Here is a 17,425-nt window from a genome sequence, read left to right as displayed (position 1 = left end):
GTGCAGCCAATGGGAAGTGGAGCTGGTCGGTGGGGGGAGGGGGTTCGGTGGAATGGGGTTGGCCAGGGGAGATCGGGGGGAAAGGGGAGGGCCAGCGGGAGCAGGGCTGGCTGGGGGAGGAGGGCAGCGCTGGCGGGGGGTGCAGCGGGGCTGGCTAGGGAAGATTGGGAGGAGGAACTAGATGGCAGGAGGTAGAGTTGGCAACAGGGGCAGAGGTTGAGTACAGCAGGGCTGGCCAGAGGAGATCAGGAGAGGAGGGGAGAACTGGCTGCCGGAAGGAGGGCTGGCGGCGGGTGCAGCGGGTCTGGCCGGGGAAGATCGGGAGGAGAAGTGGGGAAAAACCAACCGGACGGTCAGGAGGGGGTGGGGCAGAGGAGCGTATCAGCCAGTTGGGAGTGGGACTGACCCAGGCAGTGCAGATCCCAGGGCGCTCCCGCCCCCAGCACGGTCCAGGCGAAGTGCGGGTCAGTCGAGCTGCAGCTCCACTACGTGCTTGACCAGCACGCAGAAGCACGCAGCTGCCCCTCCTCCTCACATACACCCAGGGCTCCCCGCCTCCCAGCCACTGCCCCCACCAGGCTTCCAGGCGCCCAGTCAGAAAACCAGAAAATACCAGACATTGCACATGTTCAGTATTTTCTGGATTTTTTTTAGTGGACAGAGCCCAAAAAAACCAGACTGTCCAGTAGAAAACCGGACACCTGGCAACCCTAATATATCCTAAGCAATGCAGCCTCCCCTTCAGGGTGCCTTGAACCTTGAAAGAGGAGTCAGAATGCAAGATTGATTTCCATGCTTGATCAACTCTTAGCCCCTTTTCTGAGATGAACAGCAGGATCTCTCTGCAATGCCATTTGTGAAAGTTGCTTTGATATGCCAATGTGTCTCCAAGGAATACAGCTGGGACCACAGGTAACAGTTTCCAGTAATAAATGGAGTGTCTGCACACACCATGACAGCAACAGACCCATTTGGATTTGCCATAGCACTCTAAAAATAGCTTTGAAGACAGCACTTTGAAGTTGCAGCTTGTCCTGGAGCTCAGGCCCTCAGTTTCTGACCTGCAAGCCTGAGTCTGTTAGCCTGGAATGGGAGGCTGACTCCTGGGGCTGTAAAGATGTATCTCTGAAGGCTCTGATTCAGTCAGTTTCCCAAAATTCATTTTATAGTCAAGTCAATACTACTTCACAGGGGCCCAGATCATCCCCTCAAATTAAAAGCCCTGGCTCAGCTTTAGGAATGGAAACCTCTGCAGGCCCTCCCTTCCCCTGCCCCCAGATCTCTCCACATTATCCCATCAAGTGGTGGGGTAGGCCACTCCGTCTACTCCCCAAAAATATCCAAAGCCTGTAAGATAGCCAGAAAGCCATGGGAGGCCAAGGATATCAGTTGGAGGGCCTTGTCTCTATCAGGTAGGACCCTATATCTCAGTAGTTTGGCAGTGTGACTTCCTTTAGAACAAAATCGAATATAATTCATAACCTATCTGCACACAGTATTAAAAAAAGAATAAAGAAAAATCTAACAAATTTGTAAATAATTTGATCAACTCTCATATGTATGTGTCATCTTAGGTGTGAGTAAGAAGCTTTTAAGGAAGTATAACACAAATTACTTCAATTAATTACACAGCTTCAGGGTCCTGTAATAGGTTTTCTTAGAAAGTGGCATTTCCTCAAATATCACATTCCAGATACAGAATTAAAATTAGTTAAATCTTATAAAATGATCAGATGAAAAGCTCTATAACAAACAGTAACCTCAAGCCTCACTTCTAGTGTACATGAAAAAGAGATGTACTCTGTGGTGTTTTAACTGCAGCACCTTAGGGATACTTGCGACTAAGTTGGTTAATTTTCTTAAGCCCCTCTTTGTTGTTGATGGTTTTGTGCACAGTGATGAGAAAGGGGAAAGCAGAAGGGAGCTCCACTCTGCTGCTTAACTTCTGATGTCCCCAGTGCAGGCACTGAAGTTTATCAGCCAGGTCCTTTCTTCCAGCCCGTTCTAGAGCATCCTGAAGGATCTTTGTCTTGTTAAGTTTATTCCATGATCGTTCATACCTGCATTTGTTGCAGCAAACATTACAGCATTGTGATCAATCAGCATAAGATGCAAGTCATCCCCATTTGCACTTGAAGTGTACCAACTATATATATTTGTAAAATATGGCATATTTACCTCCCCCCAACAGACAAGATACTATTTGAGATCATATCTTCCTTTTTCTTTCTAGTACCACTGTTGGATTCCAATGGAGATAAGAAAAGGGACACTGCAGCAGAAAATAGTGTAAGCTCCTTTGGCTACATTTGCAGTAGGAAAATCAAGACTGGTGGAGCTATACCCTTTGTGAATTACTGCTCCTAATTTCTCCCAGCCAATATTTGCAAAACTGGATACCCTACATTTAAGGTTTTCAGGCCCTGTTTAAGTACTTTAATATAGACTGAGTTTCCACAGTGCTTAATGTTTACCTGTAAAATAAAAATTGTAACAAACAAATTAAATACCTACTTTACTACCCACTACTCTCACTTTCTTCAGTATTCATAACTATATAATGTGGACCTTGTACTTTGGCATAATAATTCATCTGAAGAAGTGGATTGTGCCCACAAAAGTGCATGATACCGTCTACGTGTTTTGTTAGTCTCTAAGCTGATGCAAGATTATTTGTTGTTTAAGTTTTTCCAGTTACAGACTAACTCAGCTACCCCTCTGAAGCAAAATGTCAAACATTGTAAGTCAATTTTTTAGAGATTCTAAGGCCAGAAGAGACCATTGTGATTAAGACTTTGTGTAACATAGGCCATAGAACACCACTCTCCCCCAAATCCCTAGAGGAGGAGGGTTTTTTTAATCCAAACTTGATTTAAAAATTATTAGTGATGGAGAGTCCATCATGATCTTGGTTAATTGTTCCAATAATCAGTTATCCTCACTGTCAAAAAGGAATGCCTTATTTCCAGTCCGAATTTGTCTAGCATCAACTTCCAGCCATTGTATTGTGTTATATCTCACTCTGCTGAAAAGCCCATTATTGAATATGTGTTCCTTAGGTAGATACTTGACTGTAATCAAGTTACTCCTTCACTTTCTCTTTGATCCCTTGGGGTATGTTTACACTGCAATAAAGCACCTCTGGCTAGCCCATTTCAGTTGACTCAAGCTCTCAGTGCTGAGATCGTGTATCTTTAAAACTGAAGCACAGATGTTTGGGTGAGCTGGATCTCAGGCTCTCGAGGGTCCCAGAATCAGTACCAGCCCATGCCCAAACAGCTGACATGAGCGAGCCATGGTTGTTTTATTGCAGTGTAAACATACCCTTTGAGTCTGTCGTTATAAAGCATGTTTTCTAATCCTTTAATCATTCTAATGGCTTTTCTTGGAAACCCTCTCCAATTTATCAACACCCTTCTTGAATTGTGGTATGAACTGGGCCTGGTATTTCAGCACCACTCTCACTGTTAACAGATACAGAGGTAAAATAACCTAGCTACTTCTGGTGGTTCCCCTGCTTACGCATCCCATGATTGCTCTAGCTCTTTTGGCCACAGTGTGACGACGCATTCAGGGTTCACTTCTATCCACCATGACCAGCAAACCTTTTTCAAAGTCATTGTTTCCCAGTATTGTGTCCCCTATTCCTTAAGTATGGCAGACATTCTTTATTCCTACATGTATTCATTTACATTTAGCCATATTGAAATGTATATTGTTTGCCCCCTATACCAAGTGATTCAGATCGCTTTGAATCAGTGACTTGTCCTCTTCATTATTTACCATTTCCCCCAGTTTGTGTGTCATCTACAAACTTTATCCAGATCATTGACAAAAATGTTAAATAGCATAGGGCCAAGAACCAATCCCTGTGGAACCTCATTGGCAATACACCCACTTAATGATAATTCCCTATTTACAGTTATATTTTGAGACCTATCAGTTAGCCAGTTTTTAATCCATGTAACGTGTGCCATGGTAAATTTAGATCATTCTAGTTTTTTAATCAAAATTGTAGTAAGTCAACCACATTACAGAAATCCAAGTACATTTTCATCAACATTTAACTTTATCAACCAAATTTGTATTCTCACCAAAAAAAAGAGAGCAAGTTATTTTGACAAGATCCCTTTTCCATAAACCCATATTGCATTAATTATATTACCCTCCTAATTCTTTATTAATGGATTACCATATCAGTTGCCCCATTATCTTGCCTGGGAATGGAATCAGGCTGATGGTCCTATAATTAGCTTCCCACTTTAACTCCTATTTAGTCACAGATCTTCATACTCTCTTGTAAATGTAAAAGCAAAATACCTATTTCTGATGTCTCTGGTTCTGGTCGTTGGGTTATTCAGGCTGGTATTGTATTTCGTTTCCGGTGAACTGCACCATAACAAAGCTAATCACATTTTATAGATCCATCCAAAACATTTGTTCACTTTTTATTTCCTATCCCTTGCTTTTACTTTCTGCCTCTTTCTTCCACTCTTCTCTCCTAGGTATGTGGAAGATAGTACAATGCTGCACTGCTCTGATGAATACACTAGAACAGATTAGGTGCCATTGAGGCAGAAACCTGGCTCTGTGTGTACTCTTTCCCAGCTACAGCCCCACCTCATCATCACCATTTTTTCTTACCCACTTTTAGAGAATGTGTGGTTGTGTCTAGTTATGGGCAGTAGCACAGAGCAGTTCTTGCACCCAGGATTTCAGAGGCTGCAATTGTGGCTGCCTGCTGCCCTCGGCTTAGGGGAAGGAATTGTTGGCATAATAGTAGCCTCCAGCAAGGATCAGACATAATCTGACCCACGTGAGACTGAGCTAACATATTATACAAAACCGGTCATAGCACGCAGAGGGATTCAGGACGATGCCCTTAGCAAGAAGGGTTATTTTAATGACCTTAAAATTAGATCCTACATTTACTGCAAAAATTTAATCTATTGAAAAGTCACCAAATTGCTTCATGTAACTGGTTGATTGGACAAGGATTAGCGATCATCACAGCAGTTTGCTTAATGTCTGATTATACAATCCATGGGTGTATAAGAATACAAAGCTAGAGACACTGTATTTGTACAGGGTTATGCTTTAAGCTTTTTTGGGCAGGCACCCTCTTACGGGTCTGGCACAGTTTATCTCCTATACATCACAGTTAGAGTGCTACAGAAACAATAATAAAGATGGAGAAAAAAATAATTAATTTTAAAGAAACAAATTTGTTCTTGCTGCACACAAATCAACTGTTTCATCTCTATTCTAAAAACAGTTCTATCCCTTGGGCATGCTAACATGCTGTTACTGCAATTCTAACAAGCTTTAATGAACATTTTGACATTGTGTCTGTATCGAAGTCTGAACTCCATTCTCTATTACGTATTGAATACATATATACTTATTGGAGGGCAGCCTCGTTACTGCATACCAGGCAGCTGCCCTCTTTGGAAAAGATATCGGATACCTCATTGAAGAACTATCATTGAGAAGCTATCAAGGCTGCAGTCTAGGGTGACTGCATTTTATTATCTCAACTACCGGTCCAACCCAGAGAACAAGTTTATTTTTTCTGCACAGATGGGGCAAGCAGGACTGGGGGCAGGACCTGGATCTCTACATGGCAGAGGAGTATGATCAGTTGATGAAGGTAAGGCTGGCGGAGGCAAGGCCTAGCCCTGTCCCTTCTGCTAAGGTCCTGTTGTTGGGCAACCCGGCCTCCCCAGCCCAGAGCATGGGGAGGGTAGGCAGCACATGGCCCAAGTCTCCCTGGCCTCAGAGAATGGGAAAGGAGGAGGGCGGGTGGCTCCAGCCTCCCCGGCCCCTGAGCACAGAGAGGGAGGAGGGCACATGGTTTCAGTCTCCTTGGGCCCAGAGCACCAGGAGGGCAGGTGCTGGGGGCTGGAACGCTCCTCTCCCAGAATGCCTACAGGAGGCGTTCTGGGGGTGGAGTGTGGGCGGGTCCAGGCTGGCGGTTTGGGAAGGCTGTGCCTTTCTCTGCCTAGCATACCAGCTGCCCATGCAGAGAAGCAACTTAAGAGCAACATTCGCTCTGTGCTGGAGGACTGACCATGGCCCCATGTAAGAAGGAGATTGAGATTGGGTAGAGTTTCTCCTGCATTCTAACATCCCTGGCAAACTGGAACTCTCAGATGCTGTGAGATCGACCGATTTTGTTTTAAAAAATGTGTAAGTCTTGAGTAGCTTAAGAGTCAAGTGACAGTAATTAAGAAATTCCTTTGCTCAGTCTGTGTATCTTGCGTTCCTGCCAGCCTGTCCCCAAATGGGTTAAACTAGGCGCTCAGAGCATCCACAACCTAAGTGGGATTCTGAGGAGAGGGGGGTGAGAAGCAAGGCAGTTGCCTAGCTTCGGCAGGGGAAGGGTTAAAGCAGGCTGGAGAGAGCCTGTGCAGAGACCCAGCAAATGAAAAAAGGGCTCTTAGAAGGAGCCAATCAATCAGGGAGTGGCTTGCTGGGGCAGCCCCGGATTTAAGGAGCTGCTCAGCAAAGCCGAGGGTAGTTGGAACCTGAGCAGGAAAGGCGCAGGATTGATTTCAAAGGAAGTGCCTTAGAGAGAGAAGTGCTGGGTAGGCTCAGGAGAGGGAGGGAGACTGCAGGCCTTGATGTAAGGGGCAGGGAGGTTCATGGTTCACAGTGGCCCAAGTAAAATGAGGAAGTAGATGGGGAAAGGAGGAGGGTAGGACAAGGCTGCCACCAGAGGGTCCCTGGGCCAGGACCCAGAATAGTGGTGGGGCCTGGGTCCCTCCTATCTCCTTACACCACACCTTGTCACTTTCAGGAGGGCCCTTTAGAGCTTGTGGCTAGATTAAGGCTGTAGTTGGCCATGGTGGCCAGTACAAGCCTGAGGACTGCTGATACCCCTGGAAGGGGGATGAGACCAGTGTGGTGGACAGTGCTGGGAGGCAGTATCTTGAAGAGGATGCTGTGATCCGGGGAATGACATGGGTCTGGAACAGAGAGTGGAGCATGCATGGAATGCGGAAGGCTGAGATACTGGCCAGAAGGGAATGCCCTGCAGAGGACAGACCTAATTCCTGGAGTGACCCACAGGAGGTGTTGTAGCACTGAGTATGCCTGTTACAGGGAGCATGTGTAGGCACTTTTGGGTGGGGGATTAAAAGGTCTCAGACACTGGTTTTACAGTATAGGGTAGATGGGCATTGGTCTCCCATGTGCTGAAGAAGGGTGCCAGATGAGATATGAGGCTATGTCGACACTGGAAAGGTTTGGTGACAAAAGTGCTGTGGATGTGCAATTGTCACCAAAAGTGGAAAATGATCATGAAATGTTGACATTGCTAGCATCCTGTTGACCGAGCAAAGCAATGTAGATAAGCATCCCACGGTGTAGTGTTGTGGGAAGTCAGAGCTGATCCCTATGCTTCCTAGGATTCCCTTGTAGCTCTGTGAGCTCTCCTTGATGAGGAATGTCAAAGCAGCACAGCATTCTCTCCAGCCCTCCCCCTGTAGCAGCTGTCTGCCTACTGCTGTGTTCCTAGTACAGGGCAGAACAGAAGCATTCCAATGATTTGTTCTTTGTTCCCCAAACAGAGCAGCTCACTTCATTGTCAGATAATTCCCAAAGCCTTGAAAGGGTAGAGCTGTATGCCTGCAGTGCAGCAGAGATCACAAAACACTGAGCAAAGTCATCAGGGCAGGCATTGTGGGATATTGGCAGGCGCCAGTTCTCTCAGCAAACAAACAAGAGACACTGGCTATTTGTTCACAATAAAGGAAGGGAAAAAGACAAAAGTCTCTTGCAGGGGTGGAAGTTTTTTATGGCCAAAACTGGGTGTTTTTCCTGACAAAAGTCACATTACATTTCAAATTCTCTCCCTGTTCTGTTGCCAAAAGGAAGCTACGCAAATGTCGAGAAGGCCCGAGTGCACTCATTAGTCCCAGAAATAGAAAAAGTGACGAAACTCTATTCAGAGTTGGTTTTGAAGCACTTGTGGGCCCCATACGTGGGTTTATTTGCAACAGACTGCTGACCATACAAAAGAGTTTTGGGCCAGGTTGTGACAAGTATCATAAATATTTCTTTTATATGAGAAAAGAAATAGCAATAACCTAAAATTAGTCCCATAGGTCAGGGGCTATCTTAACCATGAGATGTGGATGAAAGTATACAATGATCTAAACTATTTATTTGAAAGGATGAAGGACTTTGCACTTCTCACCATTAGCTACTTACCAGCACTCCAGCATTTTCTGTGCTTGAATCTTCTTCTCTGTGCTAGCTGAGTGAAACTGGGTTATTTCTGCTCTGCTGAATCCCAGCTCGCTAGCAACAATTGTCCACTCAAAACCCAGTTGCTTACCCAGTTCTTGTACTGATTTCAGGTTAATGACAGCATCCTAGCAGTCAAACAAATTCACATTGTTTTAACTTACGGAAAAGAATGTTATGCCATAAAGAGAAATGCAAAATACTACTCTTAAGAAGGGGGAAAAAATGCAAAACCTAAATGAAAACTGGCTAGCAGGTAGTACGCCTGAAAATGATTGGGGAGGTACAGTGGATCACAACTTGAAAATGAATCAATAATATAAAGCAGTTGTGGGAAAAGCTAATGCCATTCTGGCATATATTAACTGGAGCATCATATGGGAGACATGTTAGGTAATTGTCTCATTCACTTGGCAGTAGTGAGGCCTCAGCTGGAGTACCTTGTCCAATTTAGTGCGCCACACTCTTTAAAAAGCTGTGGACATCCTGGAGAAGTCCAGGGGTGAGCAACAAAAGCTATAAAAAGTATTAAAAACCTGCCTTATGAAGAAAAGTTTAAAAAACAAACGGCTGTTATGGAGGATGGGGATCAACTGTTCTTCATGTCCACTGTTGACAGGGAACAAAATCAACTTTGTAGCAAATGGGATAGATATTAGAGGAAACATGGTAGCTATGCACTGGAAGAGGCTTCTGGAAGGGGCTGTGGAATCTACATCACTGGAAGTTTTCAAGAACAGGTTGGCCAAATCCTTTCGGCTATGAGGTAAGTATAGCTGGTCCTGCATCAGCACAGTGCAACGGACTAGATGATTTTTTTTTCAGCACCACAAACTATGTTCAGTCTATGGCCCTGACATATACATATTAAAGTGAACAATGGATCGCCTTTTTAGTCTGTGTAATGTTCCTAGCATAAGCAGGTCTTAGTCCAGAAGTACAGCCTCTCTCCAACTTACTAACCGGTTACGGACCAAGCAATTGGTCCATAACTTGGTTTGTTTGTAAGTCGGACCCCACAGAGTTACACACGACCACGCTGTTCATAAGCATGGATCGTGTTCGTAACTCGGGGACCAGCTGTAGTGAGCCTAGGTGTGACCACACAAATAACAGTAATAAAAAGCTTCCCGATCGGTAAATTGATGTGCACAAATACTACACACCTGGTGGAAGGGATATGAAAAGTTAACAAGTAAGCATCACCTGTTAACCAGTGGGGACTGGAGCAGCTCCCCGTCTGTCACAGGCAGGGAGTTGCTCCATCCCCACAGGACCCACTGTGGACAGGGGCTGCTCTTGCTGTCGAGAGCAGCCCCTATCCACAATGGGCCTGGGTGCACCATAGGCAAGGGCTGTGGTGGCTAGGCAGAAGCAGCCCCTGCCTGTGGTGGGGAAAGAGGAGGCTGCTCCAGCCTGCCCCCGCCTTTAATCGGTTAACCAGTTAAATGTGATGTTTAACTGGTTAACCAGTTAAATGGGGATTTTACATCCCTACCTGGTGATGAGGCATATTTGATAAGAGGTGGAATCATAGAAAAATGCATTTATAATGCATCTTGGGGTATATCTACATGGGAACTGGAGATCTGCTTTCCAATGCAGATAGATCTGATTGAATAAGTATGTTGAGGATAGACATGTAGCCGGGGCATCATGAGAGCCCGTCCACATGAGTACAGTGCCATTTGAAATCCTAGGCATGCGCAGGTGGGGCAGCTGGCCCATTCCATGCCATGACTAGGCTTCTATTCTTAGTGTGCTAGCTTGATCAAAGCTACTTGAACTGGAAGTTACATCTCTATCTCCAGTGTAAGCATGTCCTTTGACCACATACCCTATAAGCCCCTTTTGCTTTTTGCCTCATCTTGGTCTGTGCTAAATCTCTCTGCTTGCCAGTGACTTGAAGGGATTATCATATGAACCCTATTCACACCTTCATTACATTAGCCCAGCCTCCTACTCTGGGGGAGAAGTCATCATGCCAGCTGGTGGTCACTGGTGTTCTCTGACCCTGCCTTGATCCTCAGCAGGGACTTACATGTTGATTTTGTACAGTTCTTTAAAGAATGCATGACCTTTATTAGGAAAGGGACTGTTTCTCCATATCTTTACAGCATCTAGTCCATTTTGGTTGCTATTATCATATAAATACATTTCTGTTTAGTATTAAACATCTTGTTTAGCGTTACCAGAGGCAATTTTACTAGGAGCATTTAGAACTTAACATGAATATGTATTAAAAATTAGATAATCTAATTAGCATAGGAGACAAATATGTTCTTCAGGCACTAGCAAGGCTAATCACCAAGACCCTTCTCAATTTACCTGTATTATAGTATCCCAGCACTATAATGACTAAGTATTCAAGGCATAATTTTCCATTTCTAGGAGCTGTAACTGCATGAATATGGATAAATATAACACTTTAAGCATTTTTATCTTAAAATTAATGGCCCAAAGATTAATGGCTTCTCTGAAACACTTTTGGAGAACATTCCATGTGGTGAAAAGAAGCAAAAAAAATCCCCACGACTTTACATGAAGAGTAAGTGTACTTTTTGTTTACCTCTTGGGCTTTATTTGGCATTTTTATTGTAGATTCCACTTGAACATCGGACAAAACTTCTTTATCTTCTATGTAGCAGCTATTGGGATGGCAATGAGAAAAATAAGAATGTTATATATATTATTATTTTTGACAGCAATTATATTTCACACCTTACTTTCCAAAAGTATTGGTACTATAGTTCCTACATCATTTACTATTTAAACAGCATCAGCTCTTCTAACTGGCCTGGAAAAGCCAAGATATGCAAATGAGCTGTAGATAATACCCCACAGGTCCTATCACAGAAGGGTGTTGTCAATGCTTTTGGCTTTTTATATTGCTGTTGAAATTCAGGTCTCTCCTGAACTATGCTGGAGAAAATCAAGGGTAATGCATTGTGGTAGAGGAGGCCATGGTGGCAATACCTAAGGGTGTCTTCATGATTCCTGGATCATTGGATAGCTGCAGTACTTCTCATGTTAAGGCTGATCAGCTGTTCAGGCCCTCAGAACTGGGTAAGGAATAAGAGAGAGCAGAATCCTTTTCTTGTGCGCACATTTCCTGTTCCACAACCTCTTTACAGCTTGAATGGAACAATATGATTTTCTGAGCCAGGTCCCCCAATATTTCATCGATACTAAATGCTTGAAATGATAAATGGACATTCTAACCCAAACAAACACTGCTTTCCACATACTTGTACATGTACAAATGTGAACCTGCATATAACTATACACTTGTCTTTATGCACATTAACTATTTTTGATTGTGTGAGAGACCAGGCATCTTTCCTACATTGTTCTGCACACTCACCTTTCTTAGGGTTTGGCTTTACTGACCAACCAATTAACAATACAATCACAAATTGTGCTTAAGTTTTCTCTCCTTACGACTTCTCAACCCACTCTCTAGAAGTTTTGTTTCAAAGAGTCACTCCTAATTCCCTTGTGTCTGTGTTGGAATAATGAGGCATCTGCCTCGTGACTCAGCTTTCTCAGCAGGATCAACATATGCTAACAGAATGAGAATCTCTCAGCCAATGCAGCCAGTTTAGTACCGTGTGCACATAGGGAGGCATAGTTTCTGACAACGTAGTTTCTCATACAAATCTTTTCTCTGCAGTTTACTCCCCAACAAGCAAAGGCAGAACACATCTTTTGTTAGATTGGGAATTCATAAAGGGAATCTTTCATGGAGACATGTTATCCAGAGTCCATGGTTGATGTGTGGAGACCTACAGTATTCCCATGACCATTTTTAATGAAAAATTAATTGTGATCTATTCTGATCTATTTCCTTCTTCATCTGACTTCTAGAACAGAAATTTCCCTCCATAGTCTAGCAACATATTCCAAAGTGAAACAGCAGGAATCACTGTCATAGAATCCTAGAGCTGGAAGAAACCTCAGGAGGTTATCGAGTCCAGCCCCCTGCCCAAAGCAGGACCAACCCCAACTAAATCAACCCAGCCAGGGCTTTGTCAAGCTGAGACTTAAAAACTTCTAGGGATGGAGATTCCACCACCTTCCTAGGTAACCCATTCCAGTGCTTCACCACCCTCCTAGTGAAATAATTTTTTCTAATATCCAACCTAGACCTTCTAGACCTCCCCCACTGTAACTTGAGACCATTGCTCCTTGTTCTGCCATCTGTCACTAATGAGAACAGCCTCTCTCTATCCTCTTTGGAACCTTCCTTCAGGAAGTTGAAGGCTGCTATCAAATCCCTCCTCGCTCTTCTCTTCTGCAGACTAAATAAGCCCAAATCCCTCAGCCTCTCCTCTTAGGTCATGTGCTCCAGCCCCCTAATCATTTTGGTTGGTTGACCAAACTGTAAAACATGCTAAAAATCTATGACTTCTCATGTGTCTAAGTATAATGGTACTTTCATAGCATTGTTAAATTATATATCCATTTCCTATGTGCATGAGTTAAACATAAGCATAGGAGGAAATACTAACACTTCATAGAAAAACCATTAAACCTACCAAAGTTATGAGTAAGACAGTGGAAATACAGATTTTTTTCTAGACCAGTAGAAAAATATCAGTGTGAATAAAAATCCAGCCTTCATTTCATCATTCATAAAATGTATCAGCAAAGTTCTCAGTAATCCTGAAGCTATGAGGCTATGTCTACACTACGTGCTTTGCTGGAAGAGGCAATGCAAATGAAGCACGGATTAGTATTTTTTGTGCTTCATTTGCATAATCTCTTCCAATCCGTTTTTGCGCAAAACCAAGCAATGTGGACATTTCCATTTTGTGAAAAAAAAAACTTTTTGCACAAAATGGAAATGTCCACACTGCTTGTTTTTGTGCAAAAACAGATCGGAAAAGATTATGAAAATGAAGCACGAGAAAATGCTAATCAGACATAGCCTGAATTAATTCAGTCACTTGGAAAACTAACCAGTTATTCTTATAACCATATTACAAAATGAAGATTGTTTCTTTGGCATATGTTTGTGTTAGTCAGTGACTTTAGTATTTTGAAGATTATGAATGTTTCCTGAAGTAGATAATTCCCAGAAATAGTCTCTGCCTAAATGAGGATAAAACATATTTCATAACCAGCAAAACCATTTGCTTGGACCTTACCTTATTTCTTCTGTCCTTCCTATGTGGCTGAACAAGTGTGTCTCTTTCTGTAAAAGAAATTCCTAAACAAGTTTACTACAAGATTTTCATATTTAAAAAAAAACTTGATACAAATTTTTGTTTGTATTACGCATCTTTTTAAAGTTCTTAACCTTAATCTTTCTGAGCTGTTTCTCATCCAGAAGATCAATAACTGTGAAGACCCCTTTATCATAGTCTGTTACACAAAAAAATCCTTTCTTATATATACTTTGGATGTTGCTAAGCAGTAACTACAACAAACACCAATAGCAGTCTGTTAAAAATTAAAAAGTTAACAATTTTAACCAAAGGTCATTTGTTACTCATGACTGATGCACTGGTCAGAGCAATTTCCAATAGTTGCTTAATGCACTACTGGAAGACACTCAGATGCTATGGTGATGAGCATGATATAAGAATCTAGATAGAATACAATTTCATATAAACAGTTGTTTAATAACACACAGCTTATATTTGACATTATACTCAGTACGCTAAATCTCTTATGCTGCCTTAAAAATCTGTAATATGAATAGGCGTATCAGCAATACTTTTGAGTGTCAGTCAGCATTTTCATATCAGATCCATTTAAGCAGCTGGCAATATCCTGTTCTTGGAATGGAGAAGTTATAAAATAAGAATGGTCAGTTGGCCTGGCAAATAAGGAATTTTTAAAAACCAACACAACTTCTAACAGTTCCATTGTTCCTCACTGTTTATCCATTTTAACATTTGATTTACAGTTTCTTTTCAAGCTGGCACGTATAATTTTGGCAAAAAAACTCCTAACATTATTTTAGACTATTTCTACATTTACAAGTTCAGATTTGATAATTTGATTTGATACAAGTTTCATTCCATTTTCTGGAAATTGTGACTGGCAGCTCCATGCATCAAACTCCCATTTCTTGAGATTACTGCTTTATTTACAATACAATATTGCTTTTTGTACAGCAACTTTCAAACAAACAATGTAATCGTTTTACATAGCAAAGTTCCATAATCACAGAAAGAAATAGTATAATTTAAAAGTTAAATAGCAGGTAGAGGGAAGGAAGAATTGTGAGGTAGATGAAAGGGAGCAGACAAAGAATTTGAGAGAGACACCCAGAAAGGCAGAGGGTAAAAGCTATAAGGAAGATGGTTCTTGCACCAACAGTAATAAGACTGTGTGAGAAAGGACACAGGGCAATGAGTCTAACAGAAAAAATGAGTTGGAGAACAAATGGAGTCATATCAAGTCTAGGTCAGGTTTTAAACCTATGGAGTCAAATTTGTTTTCCAAGTGGAGGCTGAAGACCTCTGTTAATGAGTTGCTTACCATGATTGCCTGCATAATGAGTTCTGCTCTGCCATGTGTAATACCTTACCGGTAGGTGCTCCATTTAAAATAAAAAAAAAAGTCCTTGTACCTAACATGTGGTTTGTGTTTAATGTGGTTTACTCACTGTAGAAGAGTTAACCTTCTGTTTTTTACAATGTATCTTCTGTAATGTCTATCTTTTTGTTTTCCAGTGCAGCTGGGGGCCTATCTGTGGTATCTGCCCCTGCTCCAGCAGTTAAGCTTTTGCACATTAGATGAAAAACCTCGACATTCAACACAATGTTTAATGAGTTCATGTAGTCCACCTGCACTGCCAGGGTACAGCTCAATGCATGGAGGTGCAGATTGCTAAAAGTCATCCACACCAGACAGGAGCGCATGCAGGGAACATGAGCATAAGATCAGGATGAGATATTGAGGCTCATGAAGGAGCACGATCTCAAAATAAAAAAGGAGTCATATAAAAAATGGAAACTAGGACAACTAACAAAGGATGAATATAGGCAAGCAACACGGGAATGCAGGGGCAAGATTAGAAAGGCAAAGGCACAAAATGAGATCAAACTAGCTACAGGCATAAAGGGAAACAAGAAGACCTTTTATAAATACATTAAAAGCAAGAGGAAGACCAAGGACAGGGTAGGCCCACTGCTTAGCGAGGAGGGAGAAGCAGTAACAGGGAACTTGGAAATGGCGGAGATGCTCAATGACTTCTTTGTTTCGGTCTTCACCGAGAAGTCTGGAGGTGTGCCTAACGTAGTGAATACAAGCAGAGAGAGGGTAAGTTTAGAAGATAGGATACACAAAGAACAAGTTAAAAATCACTTAGGAAAGTTAGATGTCAGCAAGTCACCAGGTCCTGATGAAATGCATCCCAGGATACTCAAGGAGCTGATAGAGGAGGTATCTGAGCCTTTAGCTATGATCTTTGAAAAATCATGGCAGACAGGGGAGATTCCAGAAGACTGGAAAAGGGCAAATATTGTGCCCATCTATAAAAAGGGGAATAAGAACAACCCAGGAAATTATAGACCGGTCAGTTTAACGTCTGTCCCAGGGAAGATAATGGAGCAGGTAATTAAGGAAATCGTATGCAAACACTTGGAAAGTAATAAAGTGATAGGGACTAGCCAGCATGGGTTTGTGAAGAACAAGTCATGCCAAACTAATCTGATAGCTTTCTTTGATAAGATAACGAGCCTTGTGGATAAGGGAGAAGCGGTGGATGTCATATACCTAGACTTTAGTAAGGCATTTGATACGGTCTCGCATGATATTCTTATTGATAAACTAGGCAAATATAACTTAGATAGGGCCACGATAAGGTGGGTGCATAATTGGCTGGATAACCGTAGTCAGAGAGTTGTTGTTAACGGTTCTAAATCCTGCTGGAAAGGGATAACAAGTGGAGTTCCTCAAGGGTCTGTTTTGGGACCCGTACTATTCAATATCTTCATCAATGATGTAGATATTGGGATAGAGAGTACTCTTATTAAGTTTGCAGATGATACCAAACTGGGTGGGGTTGCGACTTCTTTGGAGGATAGGGACATAATTCAAAATGACCTTAGCAAGTTAGAGAAATGGTCAGAGGTAAACAGGATGAGGTTTAATAAAGAGAAATGCAAAGTGCTCCACTTAGGAAGGAACAATCAGTTCCATACATACAAGATGGGAAGCGACTGTCTAGGAAGGAGCATGGCGGAAAGGGATCTAGGGGTCATAGTGGACCACAAGTTGAATATGAGTCAACAGTGTGATGCTGTTGCAAAAAAAGCAAATATGATTCTAGGTTGTATCAACAGGTGTGTTGTAAGCAAAACTCGTGAAGTCATTCTGCCGCTCTATTCTGCACTAGTTAGGCCTCAGCTGGAGTACTGTGTCCAGTTCTGGGCGCCACATTTCAAGAAAGATGTGGAGAAATTGGAAAGGGTGCAGAGAAGAGCGACAAGAATGATTAAAGGTCTAGAGAACATGACCTATGAAGCCAGGCTTCATGAACTGGGCTTGTTTAGTTTGGAAAAAAGAAGATTAAGGGGGGACATGATAGCGGTTTTCAAATATCTAAAAGGGTGTCACAAGGAGGAAGGCGAAAATTTGTTCCTCTTGGTTTCTGAGGACAGGACAAGGAGTAATGGGCTTAAAGTGCAGCAGGGGAGGTTTAGATTGGACATTAGGAAAAAATTCCTAACTGTCAGGGTGGTCAAATATTGGAATAAATTGCCAAGGGAGGTGGTGGAATCTCCCTCTCTGGAGATATTTAAGAACAGGTTAGATAGACATCTGTCAGGGATGGTGTAGACGGAGCTTGATCCTGCCTTGAGGGCGGGGGGCTGGACTCGATGACCTTTCGAGGTCCCTTCCAGTCCTATTATTCTATGATTCTATGATTCCACTGTGCCAACATGCCCAACTGCCAGCAGCATATGCCAATTGATCCATTCAATGGGTTCCTGCATGTTTGTGTGTGTGATTTCCTGTAATATAGCAGGTTTCCGGGGCACTACTGAGAGGATCAAATCGGGGCAAAGTAATGAGCAGGAATGAATACAAAAATAGAGGACTTCCAAGGCCTTTTTTATACCCTTGCCCATGTGGAGGGAATTCCACTGTTGTCCTTGTGCGGAAGTATACCAAAAAGGGGAGTTTGTCACACGAGACTGTCACTTGTCTATGTGTA

The 17,425-nt window shown here is 42.6% G+C and overlaps 1 protein-coding gene across 2 annotated transcripts; it reads right to left on the bottom strand.

Annotated features, from left to right (window-relative positions):
- Positions 1-1,537: 1,537 nt before the first annotated feature.
- LOC102449690 (uncharacterized) lies at positions 1,538-13,661 on the bottom strand. 2 transcript variants are annotated; one of them, XM_089775457.1, is made up of 6 exons: positions 13,553-13,644; positions 13,401-13,447; positions 11,227-11,312; positions 10,820-10,898; positions 8,215-8,378; positions 1,538-2,060 (listed from the first exon to the last, which is right to left on the bottom strand). In XM_089775457.1, the coding sequence occupies exons 4-6, from the start codon at positions 10,838-10,840 to the stop codon at positions 1,826-1,828; spliced, it is 420 nt and encodes a 139-aa protein (XP_089631583.1). In that variant the 5' UTR covers positions 10,841-10,898; positions 11,227-11,312; positions 13,401-13,447; positions 13,553-13,644; the 3' UTR covers positions 1,538-1,825. The 2 variants fall into 2 exon arrangements, with proteins under 2 accessions (XP_089631583.1, XP_075775722.2); XM_075919607.2 differs by lacking the exon at positions 11,227-11,312 and having other exon boundaries at positions 13,553-13,661.
- Positions 13,662-17,425: the final 3,764 nt, after the last annotated feature.

Source organism: Pelodiscus sinensis, chromosome 1 (genome assembly GCF_052426305.1).
Source record: "Pelodiscus sinensis isolate ZL-2025 chromosome 1, ASM5242630v1, whole genome shotgun sequence".
Taxonomy (NCBI): domain Eukaryota; kingdom Metazoa; phylum Chordata; order Testudines; family Trionychidae; genus Pelodiscus; species Pelodiscus sinensis.
This window is presented reverse-complemented; position numbering and strand designations above follow the sequence as displayed.

What these genes read in the sequence shown, in the direction of transcription:
- LOC102449690 (XM_075919607.2), bottom strand. Translation starts at nt 10,840, where the DNA reads ATGCCAAATAAAGCCCAAGAG. An exon ending in TGCCAAATAAAGCCCAAGAG is followed by an intron (nt 8,379 to 10,819) that starts GTAAACAAAAAG and finishes TTTGACTGCTAG; the next exon opens with GATGCTGTCATTAACCTGAA. An exon ending in CAGAAAATGCTGGAGTGCTG is followed by an intron (nt 2,061 to 8,214) that starts GTAAGTAGCTAA and finishes CAACAAATGCAG; the next exon opens with GTATGAACGATCATGGAATA.